General features: G+C 37.8%; 1 protein-coding gene across 1 annotated transcript in view; it reads right to left on the bottom strand.

Annotated features, from left to right (window-relative positions):
• SCAR (wiskott-Aldrich syndrome protein family member 3 SCAR) overlaps positions 1-16,047 on the bottom strand; it is a 33,382-nt gene that overhangs the window by 9,278 nt on the left and 8,057 nt on the right. Inside the window, 2 exon segments of the mRNA XM_073088394.1 lie at positions 217-368; positions 1,226-1,386. Of these exon segments, the coding sequence (XP_072944495.1) occupies positions 217-368; positions 1,226-1,347 (274 nt within the window). The 5' untranslated portion in view covers positions 1,348-1,386.

Here is a 16,047-nt window from a genome sequence, read left to right as displayed (position 1 = left end):
GTAAAAAAGTCTATAACCAATCGAATAAGTGAGTATACAAACGGTCAAAATAATGATCTTGATAATTAGATCTAATTAAAAAATAATAATTTTGGATTCCCTTGAGACATCCTATATATATGGAAAGATATCCAGAATAAACTATTTCAGAAATAAAAATGAAATCAATAAAAAAAATTTGCAATATATTCTAAGTATCTCAGGCAAATGGCTCACCTTCTTCAACGCCAGAGTCCAGCTGGGTGACCTTGACGGCCAGCCGGTCTATCCTGGCCTGCAGCACGTTCGTCCTCTCCGCCAGGTTGGTCGCCTCCCGCGTCAGCTCGCCAAACATATCCTCTGCATGTTTCGATAGTGACGACAATTGTCTGCAAACGATCAAAACACCAGTTTAGTAAGAGAATGATGGGGTAGCTTAGGTAAGATTTAGCGGGTTTGGGGCAAATTATAGGTGATTTTATAACAAGTCGACAGCTAAACTCGACAACATAAGAGATTTGTAAAGAACGGGACCAAAAATGTCATTTTAAATCATTAAATATAAAAGAAAGGGCATTGCTGCATTACGTTCATATATTCCCGATGACTAGAATATTAAGGCATTTATACATAATACGATAGAATATAAGAAAAATAAATAGACACGCCATCATGGCCTGCATTGTCTTTTAGGTATTAACAATTAAAACGTTACTGCATTAATTGTCCTTTAAAGTAAGACAAATTAAATAGAAAGAAAAACGAGTTTTTATGTTACAATATCCTTAAAATTAGGTAAATGGAGCTTAGAAGGTGACAATTAGTTTTAAATTGAATGCTAAATAGACATTTAAATTCTACCTATAATTAAAATGTACACACATGCAGGCATCACACACGCAAGCACTTGCACAAGTACGCAAATCCCACCTGACGGTGTTCGCGAGAGTGCCATTGGTGACCGCCTCGAGCTCGGAGGGCACCGGGGTCCGCTAGAGCACAGTGCTCCGCGACACGTGCACCGGGTCCACGCAGCACTTCAACAACACTTACGCGCGCATTCACACACAAAAGTACACTAGTCCTACCTGACGGTGGTCGCGAGAGTGCCATTGGTGACCGCCTCGAACTCGGAGGGCACCGGGGCCCGCTCGGGCACAGTGCTGCGCGACACGTGCACCGGGTCCACGCAGCACTTCAACAACACTTACGCGCGCATTCACACACAAAATAACACTAGTCCTACCTGACGGTGTTCGCGAGAGTGCCATTGGTGACTGCTTCGAGCTCGGAGGGCACCGGGGTCCGCTCGGGCACGGTGCCCCGCGACACGTGCACCGGGTCCACACAGCGCTTCGGCAGCGGCATTGCTGCGCGCTCCTCTCGCTTGCTACCTCGTAAACATCACTGGAATCAAGAAAATTATACGTTAGATTTGTCATATTATACAATTATGCATACTATTACCATTTTGTCAGGGAAATGGATTTATGGAGCTTTTACGTTTTAACCTATTATAATTCATGCTTTTAAAAATTCTCAGTTACAACATTTTTTCTGATTATATCACTGGAGTACTATTTGTAAATAATACAAGATGCGCTACTGCTCGTAATCAATTGTAAAAGTTAACTTATAGACGTTAGATATTTAATGAACTGTAAATAATTTTCTGAATGTTACATTAAGGAAATTGGTATTAATGTAATAAACAATACATGTTTGTAATTATTTCCTTACAACATAATGTATAACTGTATTACATTATTACCTACGTACTAACTGAGTACAGACGTCGCGAATTTTGCTGGCCATTAAAAATATTGACTAATTTTTTATAACTGGAGCGAGTAATGGCCCCGGCAGACCGCAGACATGGTACTTTTAGTATCGACGATTCGACTAATGACGATTTAGTTGCTTTCCGGAAAGTAAATGCAGCGTTCAAACGCCACACCCCGCACTTATTTGAGCGCCGCGCTTTAGTCGCTGATACTTTACAACGCTCAATGCAGTGTTATTGCAGCTAAAACATAAGTGGTCGATGCTACAACTGCTGACGACTCGCGTGTCCAAGCGGTTACCATACCGGTCTGAAGCGCAAAGGGTTTCGGGTTCGATCCCCGGCCAGTCTGTGTAATGAATTTAGAACTGTCATGGATGTAGTTGTTTGTGTAATCGTTTCGGTGTGTTCATGGCCACCACGAAACAGGGAATCCTAGTGTGGGACTGTGAGTATAAAAAGCAATTTTATGTCTGCTATGGCCGTAATAGTCCGTATATAGCGGCCCAAGTTTACGTAAGTAAGTAGGCGTTCTTAATGTGCAATAATCGCAGTAATCGTGATACCGATAAGTTTCGGCAAATATTGAGCTGCGAGATAAGAGCGTCATACCATAGCACCATTACTAATTTATTTTATTGTATGAAATTTATATCGTATATAATGTATTGATATAATGTTTGTAATATTTTGCTTACATAATGGTAAGCAAAATGTTACAAACATTATATGTGAATGCATTCTATAAATAATTTTCTAATTAAAACGAAGTAGCAAATAAACAAGCAGTTACTCCCATGGTAGAGTGTAATTGCCGCCCATGGACGTCTATAATCAATCCCTGATAAGATTACCGTCAGTCATAGATGCGTTGCTACTTGTTAACAGTAAGGACTACTTTGGAATGGCTCGTTTAATCTATTATCACTGATCGAAGATTATCACACCTATTTTTTTTAAACCAGAATAGAGTACTAAAAACTGTTACTATAAGGCATAAGGGTTAGGACTTTCCCGAGACCTTAGACATTTTGCTCTTTAGTGGAACTTTTAACATGAATTATTTCGCACGTATTCTACCTTAATTCAAAGTGTAATTTAGCGAAGACTTAGTTCAACTCACAATTTAAAATTCCATACCACATTATGCTACTTTCAAGCACGAGTTCACCACGTTATTGTCAAACACTTCCTACATACATTCCAAATTGAGTCAATAATTTGTCCGTGACATCGGAACACACACTAACCCATATGATTATCATAAAAATGCATGCGATGCAGTTGCCAGCCACGAAAGAATGATCGATTGTATGTAGCGTGATCACCTTGTTTTAAAAGAATAATATGATTTCTTACAAAATATAGTAGTTTAGAAAAAATATAGTAAATACTCGCTATCACAATTTAATATAGACCAAGACTACCTACATTTCTCCTATGAACTATTTGCCGATTCGTAAAACATAAGCTAATACCAAATACTTGCTATTTTTGCCAAAATATTTCTAAATAGACGAAACACCTTGTGAAGTGGTAGTAGTTGTACTGACATTCAAAAAGTGCTCTGTAAAGAACCAATTTTGAATAAAAAAATTGATTTAATTTGACATATTGCACCTACTAATCATAGATTTTACGGAGAGGGCACTACGTCTGGATTACCGATGAAAATAATAAGGATCTTACATTGTAAAATATATAGTATATTTAACTAAAATACAGTACACTACTATTACATTATAGTAGTGGTGGCAACCCTAATCGTATGACCCGTCGATACATTACTCCAACTAAGTATGCACGCCGACTGACTTTTACTATCGTCTCCTTCCGAGTTTTCAACTTCCGTCACCGGTTCCTAGTAATTATGTCGATAATTTAACGTGGCGTGCGATGCGCGGTATGCGTGATCAACTACCGTAGCCGGTGGAAATGATGGCTTTTCGATTTCTTCACCCCAATTTCACCAAAGTAAGAATTACTACTTTAATTGTGAATCTTCCCTGGTTTGTGTTGGTTTATGTTACTTAATAAGATGATTGATATTGACCTACATGATTACTAAATCCACTAAATTTTTTTGCAAAAAATATAAAGTTCAAAATAAGCAAAAGTACATGTACGAGGTATTCCAACTTATTTATAGGTAGCAACTCATCAGTGGCTGACCTCAGCTAAGAGTCCAATCCCATATAGGGTTAAATACCATCTGTACATAGGTCCCTTATCATGATGTAAACTAGGTACTGCTTTGCTACTTCTTCTTCTATATAAAAAAAAATACAAATTCCAGAGAATATGTTCAAAAACAAATTCCATTCTTTTACTAAATACTGACAACAATATATTACCGAGAAGCAAAGACAAATAAATGTACTTAAATCTTTTGTGCTCTTTTCAAAAATGCAGAATTCTATCAGACACAAAGCAAGTTCATTAATAAAATAAAATGTAAAGAAAGGTGAGAAAAAAAGAAAAACCGTTTGAATGATTGAATAAGACGTGACAGAAGGCAGAAGTGACGCAATGGACCAAATTATGCAACGTGACCTAAATTGGCATTTCTAGTAGAAAATGTGAAGTTTGTGAAAGCTGTGGTAAAGTAACTGTCCATTACTGTTTTACTGATCGTCATCGTCAAACCATTACTGTCTGGACTTTAGGCCACAGTCCACCGCACTGGTTAAGTGCCAACTTTTTTTTTTTTTTTTTTTATAATATAAGAGTAGCAGACGAGCATGCAGTCCACCTGATGGTAAGTGGCTACTGCCGCCCATGGACATCTGTAATCAACCCCAGATAGGATTAGATATTCCTACCTGAGGTCGGCCACAGATGCGCCGCTACCCCTGAGGACTAAGCTGGAACGCCTCGGAAAAGTCTGTCTCCCTTACCACACCCTTCAAACCGGAACACAGCAGCGCCTAACACTGCTGTTATTAGGTAGAAATAGGTGTGGCGGTGGTGCCGCCGGAGTCGAACCACAAAGGGTTCTACCACCTTCCCCAACTGGCCAACTGGTAGCTTCACACACCTTCGTCCTTTTAAAAAAACTCTTTTTTCCTTCCGATGTTTTTCTTCACCTTTATATTTATAATAAATTGTCATAATATCCGAATTTAATAATTATTTTTAAACAATTTTATAATAAAACCTTATAGGTATAGAGTATTCGGATACTCTATACCTACAAGGTTTTATTATAAAATTATAACGTGATAATTGTGACATGTCGAATTAAGAAAAGAAAAATAGTTGTCAGTGTTTAAAAATGGAAGGTAGTTGAGGCGGGAGAAAAATTCATTATGGTGACTAGAATAAATATAAATAATATATTGTGTTAAAAATGTGGAATAAAGCAAACTAGGAAAAGTTAATTAAAGACAGAAGTGACGTTTCGAATTAAGATGGTGTTAAATATATGTATAAGTGGAATCTGATGTGATCATTGAATAAATATGTACTACATAAATTTGTTCCGAAAATAAGGTACGCGCCTCAGGTTCGAACCTCGGACCCCCTAACAGAGGTCCAGTTCCAACCATTAGGCTTCTAACGCCTGCTTATTTTACCGTTCACTTCCACAGCGGCTAAGTTGGTTAAGTTCATTGTTTTGACATTTAAAGTGATATAAACAATAGCTGAGTGCGACCGCCTGTCACACCATATAAGGTCTCTCTAGGTAGTCTAGCTCTATGAGCACGATCACGTCTGTCGTCGTATGCCTCCGGTAGAGTAGGTATTATTACGATAACATTATTATGATAACTGTACATAGAGATGACTTCGTAAATGTCAAATAGTCTCATCGTGACCCGTAATCTAGTCGGAAGTAGTACGGTGTAGCTCTACACATTGGTGTAACTTAGATTTTTCTTTCTAAGTGTTTCTGCTTCTGATTTTTTTAGGAATTCCGACATTCCAATTAAACGATCTTCCGTGTACTCAACCCAGCTCAAAGATCATAACAGTTAAGAAATTCATCATCCAAGAACTAATCAAAACTCTGGTAGGTAAGTGCTTCCACGAGTGCTACTTGTTCCTTAGCCAAAATTCGTAAGTAGGCTCGTATCTACATACATACAACATCTACATACTAGGAGAAGGGATTCTCTTCAACCCTCACTGCTGCTTCATATGTGACCAAATTCGAGTGGTATTCCTATTCCACTTATGAGATAATCACTTTAAAGGTTTTACAATTTAAGGGGTTAAGTATCCTACTGCTTTTTGTCTCAACACGAACAAAATACCATGCCAAAAAGGTTTAGGGTGAACGGGGGCAGTTACTCTGATGGAACTGATAAGTTGGCAACAAACGAAATGATACAAATCTATACTGCACTGAACGAAACGATTATACAACGCAGAGGTTGAATGGTTAAGCAGTTAACAGAAGTAAAAATAACACATCCTGACTCCCAGGTTCAATAGTTCATTAGAATAATTATGTTATTTTTAAAGTAGTCTTAAAGTAGCATATAAGCATGCATTCGATCTGATGGTAAGTGCCTACTACTGCCCATAGACAAACACATAGCCCAGGTGATACAAGAGTCCTAACCGAGGTCGGCCACAGATGCGCCGCTACCCCTGAGAACTAAGGTGGAACGCCTCGGAAAAGTAGGTCTCGCTTACTACACCCTTCAAACCAGAACATAGCAGCGCTTAACATTGCTGTTATGAGGCAGAAATAGGTGTGGCGATGGTGCCGCCGGAGTCTAACTACAAAGGATGCTGCCACCTTCAATACTACATTGAAACGTTTTGTATAACGAAGCAACGATTAAAAGGCAGAAACAAGTGCTACGGTGGGTTCCCCACAAAATTATTAAAAACCTTTAATATAGACATTATGACATTAAACATTCGAAAATACTACGTCACACCACAAATAAAAACAAACAAAACAACAGTAGAACATAACACAAACCGCCATCCAGCGAACGGGTATTTCTGTAGCGACATTCAAACGGTTTCATCCTGCCTCTGATAAGATTATCCTACAATAGGCCGTTTTACGTACACGCTATACGTATTATATAGTGTATATTGTAGCATATAACACACATGTACTGTACAAGGCATTTGTGAAGTCAACGACATTTTATTGTAAGTAATCAACCTACTTCACAAATCGCTTTACGTTTAATTGAGGTACATACATAAATTACTTTACGTCGATCAATATTTCTCATGTAATTTTAAATTGGTTAAACCATTCTAGATCATTATAGAAATAATATCGTGCAATCCCGTTAATTAAGTCTGTATTTTTTAAACAGCTAAACATGCACGTATGAAACAAATAGTTTATGGCTTGGAGTAAAACAGTCGACACAGAATCGCAGACGATGTCGGAGGTATTCGCTACTATATAAAATATTTTATTTTATGCGGGACAAAATTTTAGCTCAAGCGGTGGGGATTTACACGTTTATAATTTCGTTGCAAAACTTTACCCTACCCTCACAGACATACAAACTGTCAAAAAATACAAACACTTTCAATTTATATAATTCTACTATAGATAAAGGATGAGAACTAAATTCCCACAAAATTTCACCGTTGGTCGTGTAATGAGGAGATTACATCACTAATTAACTCGCATTAAGCCTGTACTTGCCGATAAGCTGACTTTACAAGCGAATCCTCGTTGGATCAAATAATGTAGAGTTATGCGCTACTTATTTACCTTAAATATTTATAAACCCTTTATTTTCGTAGCTTTTCTTCTAGCTCTAGAATTTTCTGACTTAGAAAAATTAATAAACTACAACGTTGTACGTTATAACTTTCTATACTATCCGGAAAGGTGGTATGGTTCGACCGGCCGTTTGTATAAGGAAAAAGTATCTCTATACTAATTATACAACATATCCTTATTAGTACATTGAGTTTCATAAAATAATTTTACCTCCTAAACGGTTTCATCCTGCCTCTGATAAGATTATCCTACAATAGGCCGTTTTACGTACACACTATACGTATTATATAGTGTATGTAGCATATATAACACACATGAATGGAACAGTTATCCTTTTTCGTATTTGGGGATAAGCGAAAACTTCGTAGATCCAATCAACAAAGTGGTACCGACTATTTTGTTAAAAGCCTATTGTAGCCTAGATTAAAACCTTTATCCCTACTAATAAACAAACTTGGAATGTTTTTCTCTGTACATTTCAAATACATAATACCTTTTCTAAATGTATTTATATTTTTATCATTGGCTTACGGCCAGTCTCAATAATCTACTAACAGTTAAACTCGGTTAGCTACCAGAGTTTTTCTGTGACATTCAAACTATCTGTTACTGTCGTCTCAATATTTTTTTTTCGCAACGCCAACTATAGTTAAAGTCAGATAGATTCCTTATCTTCGGTAAGCAAATGTGTCCCTCCGATGCGTTCTGTTTTTTGCATTTCAACAAAACTGATCCATGTTTAATATTGTCAAATTAATTATTAATTTCACTTTAGTAGTGTTAGCTTAAGTAATATTATGCCTTTTTTAAATCTTCATTCATAATTATACATAAAAAGGTAGATTTCCTACATTACGATATAATTGTAATGAAATACTTACGAAGTTACGAACCTGCAGTGACAAAAAGCACTTTGACGTTTGACAGCTGATGCCGCCTAATGAATATAAAATATAATATGATTGGGATATTTAACAATAAGAACTAGAAAATAATCGAATATTCTTTATTTACTTTATATAACAAATACATGTTTTGCAATATTTTTGTACTATATCCAGATACATGTTATTAAAGCGTTTTCCGTCATCCTTGATTACGGAATACTTACAACTTATTACATAGTATAACAATATTTTATTATATGTACACTAATAATTGCAAATCAAGCTATTGTCCCACTGCTGGACATGGATGTCCTTTCAAAGTAAGCGAGATTTCGGTCAAATTCATTGGACAAAACTCAAATATCACTGCGCTGGCTAAATGCGAATTGGTAGACTTCACACGCGTTTGAGAACATTTTTTAAAGCATGTTTGTGTGTTTCATCACGTTATTGTCCTTCGTCGTAATAGCAAACGAAAACTAATTACGAATAAGCACTTTTTGAACACAACTTTGTAAAATCATAGGTCGACCTTCGACTTAGGTCGTGCGTTCTACAGCTTCTGTTTTTGCACCAGAATCAAATATACCGTCCTCATACTTCTTATTATCACTTTAATCACAAAATTACACCATTATTCTAAGAAAAAGTATTATTTATAATGCTTTATCTGGCGATTACCGCCCGATTTTGAGAGATAGCAAAATATTGACAGATGGTATCTCAAACTAACTAAAGTAAGCTGTCAGAATGTTATTGAAACGCTTTATGTCATTTTTGTATGGCTCAACCTAACTATGGTAAGCACAAAGCCCTCCCACAGATAGATAAATAGTAAAAGTTAAATTTTCTAACTATCTTGAGTTATTGAAACGCAAACAACTGTCATCAGCTACTTTTGGTAGCTAATTTCACTTTTAGTTAAAGGTTAGTAGATTATTGAGACCGGCCGTTAATAAAAAATAGGCCAAGTGTAAGTATATTTGAATTTTTACACGATTTGTATCATCTACTAAAGCCGCTACCAACAAATAATAAAATGTTCTAAAGGTTAAAAATTCCTCCGTTTGGAAGTGCGAGTCGCAATTGGCCGAATATATTTCAGATTTGTTTAAAGATTTTATCTCTCAATCTCTCGTAAACTTCTTCAATCACCACTATCAAAAAATTAATATCCTTGGGAAGTAATCTTCTCCGATCACGTAATTAGACAATTATAGTCCCATTTCAGATGAACAGCGGTGCTCCCGCTCATTTCCTGTTATTTTCAGAAGCGAACAGGCTAGGGAACTTAAAGATGATTGCATTCAAGGTCATATCCGTCCATCAATTTTTATTTGTAAGTGTTGCATGTTCCTATGTTGTTTATCGATAGTAGGGATAAAAATAGATCATGAGTAAATTGCTTTTAAAGTTCCCCAAAAGTCGTCAGGTTTGGTGACCACTTTAAAAGCAATTTACTGGTATGCTGCGAATGCTATCGTCATGGCATGATACTATCGGTAGAATTATATTGAATACTATCCCAATCGGTAAATACTATTTACATCTTAAGAATCTTTGGACAGCATAATCGACAACGTAAGTATATTATCGGAAAACTCATCGATACATCGATTTTTCTATAAAATTGTTTAGCATGCCCACACCTATCTAAACAAATTATAGCACAACTTGAGGCGTTTTTCCTGTCGCGCGTGCATACTATACCCGGGCGTCTGGCCCGCACGCGTCACACATTCATCTTATCGCTTAATAAGCACACGCACACACCTCGCGAAGAGACTGCAGCGAATTAATTCATGTGTGCAAGTAGAACACGCGTGTGATCGTAAACACGCGTGACAAGAAAAACGCCCTTAGCCTATTCTGCTAACGAGAATGTTGCGCAACTATAGACACATACGTAATATGTATGTATATTCAACTTAATAGAAGCGACGAGTTGTCTAGGACCAATTTTAGATTACAGTATTAAGTAGGTCGGTTACGTAAATAGGATCACAACGCTACGCAAGTACTTCACACCTACGGTGTAACGAGATGTGGCAAAACAAATTTAATACCTATTGTCAACGAGTTTCCACCCGCGGTTGCGCCCACGTATGTTCCCGGACAATAAAATTCAGACCCTTAATTGAGGTGTTCGAGATTCGTATCCCAGGTAGACTACCTGTGATTTTTCAAATTTATGTGCGTAGTAAAAATTGATAACCACTTGCTAGAAAGGTCGTAAGGAAAATAAGACAATTGAGGGTTTTAAAAAAAATCTCAAGAGTCTGTAAAGAGCCAGTGCCAGTGCAATTTGGTCACCAATCACAATGAGAGAAGAGGCCCCTACCCTGCAAGGAGATAATAAGTTAAGGACAGCAGTCGTACTCGGTTTTTCGATTTTACGCGAGAACTCTAAACATTCTCGTTAAAAAGTTGTCTGTGTCACATTCCTTAATATCTTCTGTCATCACTTGACGTCTGTCGTTTAAAATCATGTCAATCGTTTCTAAGACTAATAGAAAAATCAGATTGAAAAAAAAAACCTTTAAGATTCAATACATTGGCTGTTGTTTATTGAAGTGACGACCATTTCCCTAAATTTTATTTATTTGTATAGGGTCATAATATTTTATCAGCTGCCTGAGAAATCATCTCACATCTTGTCATCACCAAGAGGTTAAGGTACACTAAACGACCGGCTACTTGATATCCCTAACGCGTCTTTATCGTCTGTTTGCCCTTTACGTAAATTCCGTTTGCCTCATTACACGACGTGTCTTTGAACTTTGACATTATTCATAACAAATCATACCTATCCTATACCCCGTTCATTCCACGCGTGGGCGGGATAAATTCGACACATCCGTAGTGTTAACGCGTTCACTTCACGTTCGAACAATATTGAGTCACTCATCTATCTTTTTTATAATATAGGAGTAGGAAATGAACATTCAGTCCAACTAATGGTATGCGGTCACTGCCGCCAAGGACATCCAAGGATTAGTCTTCCCTGATGCCGGCCACAGATGCGATGCTATTGCTACTTCGTGAAGCTAAGTTCGAACGTTTTCTATAAGAGTCAGAATAGGACACTATAGCATTTCACACTGATGTTATATATCAGGAATAGTCGTGGCGGTGTTTCCTTTGGTTTTAAACAACTTACAAAAATATATCAACCTTTAATCTACTACTCAATATAAACTAGGGGTCGCAATACCGGACCATCTAAGCAAAACCGGTATTTTCGGTACTGACCCTAGACAATCCCGGTATTCCGGTTTTTTCGATATTTCCGAGATTAAGATAAAGTTACTAATTTTTATTGAGCATTTTACTATGTAATGTTAATTTAGTGGTATTCCGAAGGAAAATAGGTCCTATTACTTAATACCAAGTTAATTACAGAAGTTTATGATTTATTAACGACCTTATGAGTTCCGAATTCATCAATAAATAAATTATATAAAAATATAATTATGTGGAAAGCTGGAAAAAAATATCTCTGTAGTCGTGCACTCTTGACAGAGTGGTCGTGGCATGATGATGACAACTGGTCAGTCATCCACAGGTGCCTTGAACAGTTGCTCTTGCGATCCTTCGCCACCGCCTTCTATGCTGGCCTTGCGGCAACACTCGACGAGGGAACATTGTGTGCTAGATTTTATAAGGTCTGTTCAGCGTACTCGCTGAACAGACCTTATAAAATCTAAATCCAGCGGCGATCTGCCGCGTGACCTCTTTCCTTCTACCCTTCACTGAACTACAAGCCGTACTACTGAGTTCTCGTCCCTAAATATGTGGCCGAAATATTTTAGTATACTAATCCAGATAATCGTAGATCCAGGGAATAGTATTTCTAGGGCATCAATTTTACGGCGATTGCATCCGAATCGTCTACGTCTCCGCAGCGTACAGAAAGATAGGAAAAACTAGGAGGAGTCGCCAATGCATCGCCTGCTTCGAAGGAGAGCTCTTTTTACACCCCTCTTGAAGAGCCCCATGTCATAGTCCTGAGGGAACACCTCAGGAGGAAGTTCATTCCACATTTTGCACGTACGCGGCAAAAATGAATGATCAAACCGAACCGTGGAGGACCGCCACGGGTGCAGTTGATGTGGATGGAACTACATCCTTCGGATTTAGTTCCTTCAGAGTATTCTTGATTTCAGACACAAGTCGGATTCTGCTTTCTTCCACGAATGTCCGAGAGGTGTCCGCACGGCCTGTGTACATAGCATCTCCCGTGCTATCATCTGCATAGCAATGAATGCCACCGGTTTGTAGCAGCAAATCATTGATATGCACAATAAAAAGCGTTGGAGATAATACAGACTCTTGGGGCACGCCAGCGTTGATGAGCTTCGTGTCTGAGCAGCACCCGTCAACTACGACCTTAATATGCCGCTCAGACAGAAAACTGGCTGTCCATGTGCACAACCTCTCGGAAAGACCTTAAGATGGTAACTTCGCGAGCCCGAGCTTAGGGCCCTTCCCTATGCCAGACCCGGTCAAAGGCCTTAGCGATGTCCAGGCTTACGGCCAATGCCTCCCCGTTGCTCTCAACAGCTTGTGCCCAACGTTGAGTGAGGTACACAAGAAGATCACCAGCTGATCGGCCCTTTCGAAAACCATATTGGTCTGTCTTGGTGTTTTTTGATATGTTGCGGTTCCTCCAAATCTTATCAAGCCTATCGACAGCAGATCTTGTTAAAGCGAAGATCGTGTTGGCGGGTTGTTTTTTGAAGCCAATTGTCATAATTGTCATTGTTATAATATATTTATGAAAAGTATATCTTCCTCTAAATGTTTCTTTCATTGTGATACACCAGAAATATAGCATAAAACTATAGCTACTGCACTTCCTTGTCGACCCTTTTGTATGAAGTGTAATGAAAATAGAGTGGGCCCAGTGTCGTGGTCACTTCCATTTTCCCAGACGCGATTACATATGGTAGGCAACATGTCAACCTCGAGTTCATCCATTGATCGAAACACTTCAATAGGAATATCATCTGTGTCAATTGCTTTGTCGCGTTTTAATAAATTAAATAGCAGCGCGTACTTCATCTTTGAATATACATAGATGGTTCTTTTTATATAATATTTTATATCACGGCGTGCGTAAATGGACGTTTTACGCACGCTTCGCGTGCGCAAAACCCCCATTTCCGACCCCGTAATATAAAATTTTATACAACACGCGGACGAAAAATGTTTTTCTGACTCGTGTGATTGCAAACCTCGCCTGCGGCTCGGCCTGCAAACTCACACTTGTCAGAAAAAAATTTTTCGTCCTCGTATTGTAATGTACTATTTTGGCATATGTTGTGTGTAAGGTTGCACTATTAGAGAAAAGTGCAGTATTTTTGCCATACTTTGACGATTTCCTTAATTTCGGTAACAATCACACCATCAGAATCCTTAATAGCCCATGTTCTGGATTTAAATTGATGGGTTATATATCGGATTTTTTAAAGAGATCTTTTATTTCAAATCGATCAGAGTGTCCTTCTAACTCTACGATGATGTTTTTAAGATGAGTATTAAGATTTCTTCTGCATCCAGCTTGTATTTGTGCGTTCAGTTGATTTAGGTTCTGAATAGACGAACCTTTTCTTTAGCTCTCCGACGAAGTTATACAATACGCCAAGTCTCACCTGACATCCAATGCTGATGTTTGTTGATTTTCATAGGTTGTGTCGATTGTAACGCTTGTTTAATATGGACTTTTGCATTGTGCCAGAGTCCATTGGAGTCAATTTGTATGACTTTAACTTTATTTTGTTTTATTTTACTAAAAACCGAAAATACCGACTATCCCGGTTTTTGTAAAATTAAAACCGGTATTAATAAGACCTAAATTTGGCCCGGTATCCCGGTATTTTCGAAATCTCGAATACCGGATTGCGACCCCTAATATAAACTTCCCCTAATCTGCGCCATTTTGACCGGTTCTAAGCCCCCAGAATCCATTGTATTTCAATTCTATGGGTTATCATTTCACGTAGTCGTGATACCATGTAGTCTTTTGCCCAGCCGTTGTCTCCATTCAAGGATTTCCACTCGAGTCACACATATTACAATCTAAATCTATGCATGACAGAAACAATAACATGCAATACTACGATCGAAATTACAATAACAACTAATTTATATGACGTTATTTATGGTCGTTAAATGGAAACTGCTTTAGAGAGACTCAGTAAAGAGTATATTGTGTGTCTGTCTGTTATACCTTTCATATCTGTGTTTGCTTAAAAATGTTTAAAAAGATGTTATATAACACACTATCTTACATTTTTTCAAAAAGTCACCAAACGTAAAATACCTGATTAGGTCCGCAACAAAACTTTATTTAGGGCTAACAAATGTCATTGTTAAGTGCTTTAGACGAAGATGTCAAACAATATGACTATTGTCTTTGGCAAGGAAGTACTAAAAGAGTTTTCGTTGCACTAAATGTAGGCTCCAATGCTTATTGATTGGAGACAAATTGAGCACAAACAGATACAAAATATTGGGGTGTGACCATTATAAACAAAAAGGTAGAATAATGAGATTAATTTATTTATACTCTATGGATTTCTTGTCTATAGAAAAATGAACTATGCTTGAAAAGTACTGAATCGATATCGATTATTCCAGGTATAGATAGAGGACTTTACAAAGATACAAATACGATACAGTACGATATAATATCCTCATACGAAAATAACGTAATCGGTCGAAACGTTGCATTGAAACTACCCTATCTAGTGAGAGGCCGATAATAATTATCGGTTTAGCGTTACAAACAGCTGTGTTACACGCGAATCGCAGCGTTTAACAGCTATATCGGTGTTGCTGTTTTAATCGCCGGCCTAATTTTATTCGACATGTTTTCTCCCGCGGCACGCACGATACCGCTCTGATACGTCATCAAGTGGAGCGGGTCGCCGCCGTTACGTCTGATTAGGGATGCAACGATATAACGAACCCAAACTATCGATAGAGATATCGATACCGATACGATATTTGCCATATCGGAAAAAAAATCGATAACGAAAGTTTTAATATTATATACTGACAAGTGTAATTGGCGGAAAAAAAGGTTGTCAACATTTATAATCTTTGAACTTAGACCGAGAAAGAGAGACCTCGTCCTTGAATACTCTATGAGTTAGGATAACATCGCGTAAAATTTTCGTCGATATTTTCGAGCCTTCGATACAAATATCGATATTTTTTTAAAATGTGCATCCCTACGCCTGGTCTCCCGGGGGGATGCCGCGCGCTTTTCACACGGGCAATTTGATAATTTAACAGTTCACTTGGGCAAAGTCCGAGCGGGGAAAGGATATACATAGGGAGTTCGTTGTTGTTGGTAATTATAAAGCTTTCAGAGGTTTATGATATCTGCATTAAAACATTCGTTTTCGTTGCTGTTTTTAAGTAAATAGTGTGGCATGAAAAAAATACTGTTGCATTTCTATTCCACAGAGGTATTGACGTGGATAGAGTTATGTCCTATTTGGAGTTGAATACAGTCTATCACGGGCAAGGCTCATTCGCTACTTTTATCACATAAAAAACACGAGAGTGCAGAAAAAAAAAATTCTTTTCACAGAGCTTTCTAGAAGTATTTCAAGTAAAATTGGTGAACATTAGCACTTTGTAAGAGGTGTCATATTATAACATGGATACCCTTTTAT

This window comes from Epargyreus clarus, unplaced genomic scaffold (genome assembly GCF_041222505.1).
Source record: "Epargyreus clarus isolate Ecla_fem2 unplaced genomic scaffold, WU_Ecla_fem_2.2 ptg000027l, whole genome shotgun sequence".
Classification (NCBI taxonomy): Eukaryota; Metazoa; Arthropoda; class Insecta; order Lepidoptera; family Hesperiidae; genus Epargyreus; species Epargyreus clarus.
Note: the sequence above shows the minus strand (reverse complement) of the source record. Positions and strands in the feature narration are given on the sequence as shown.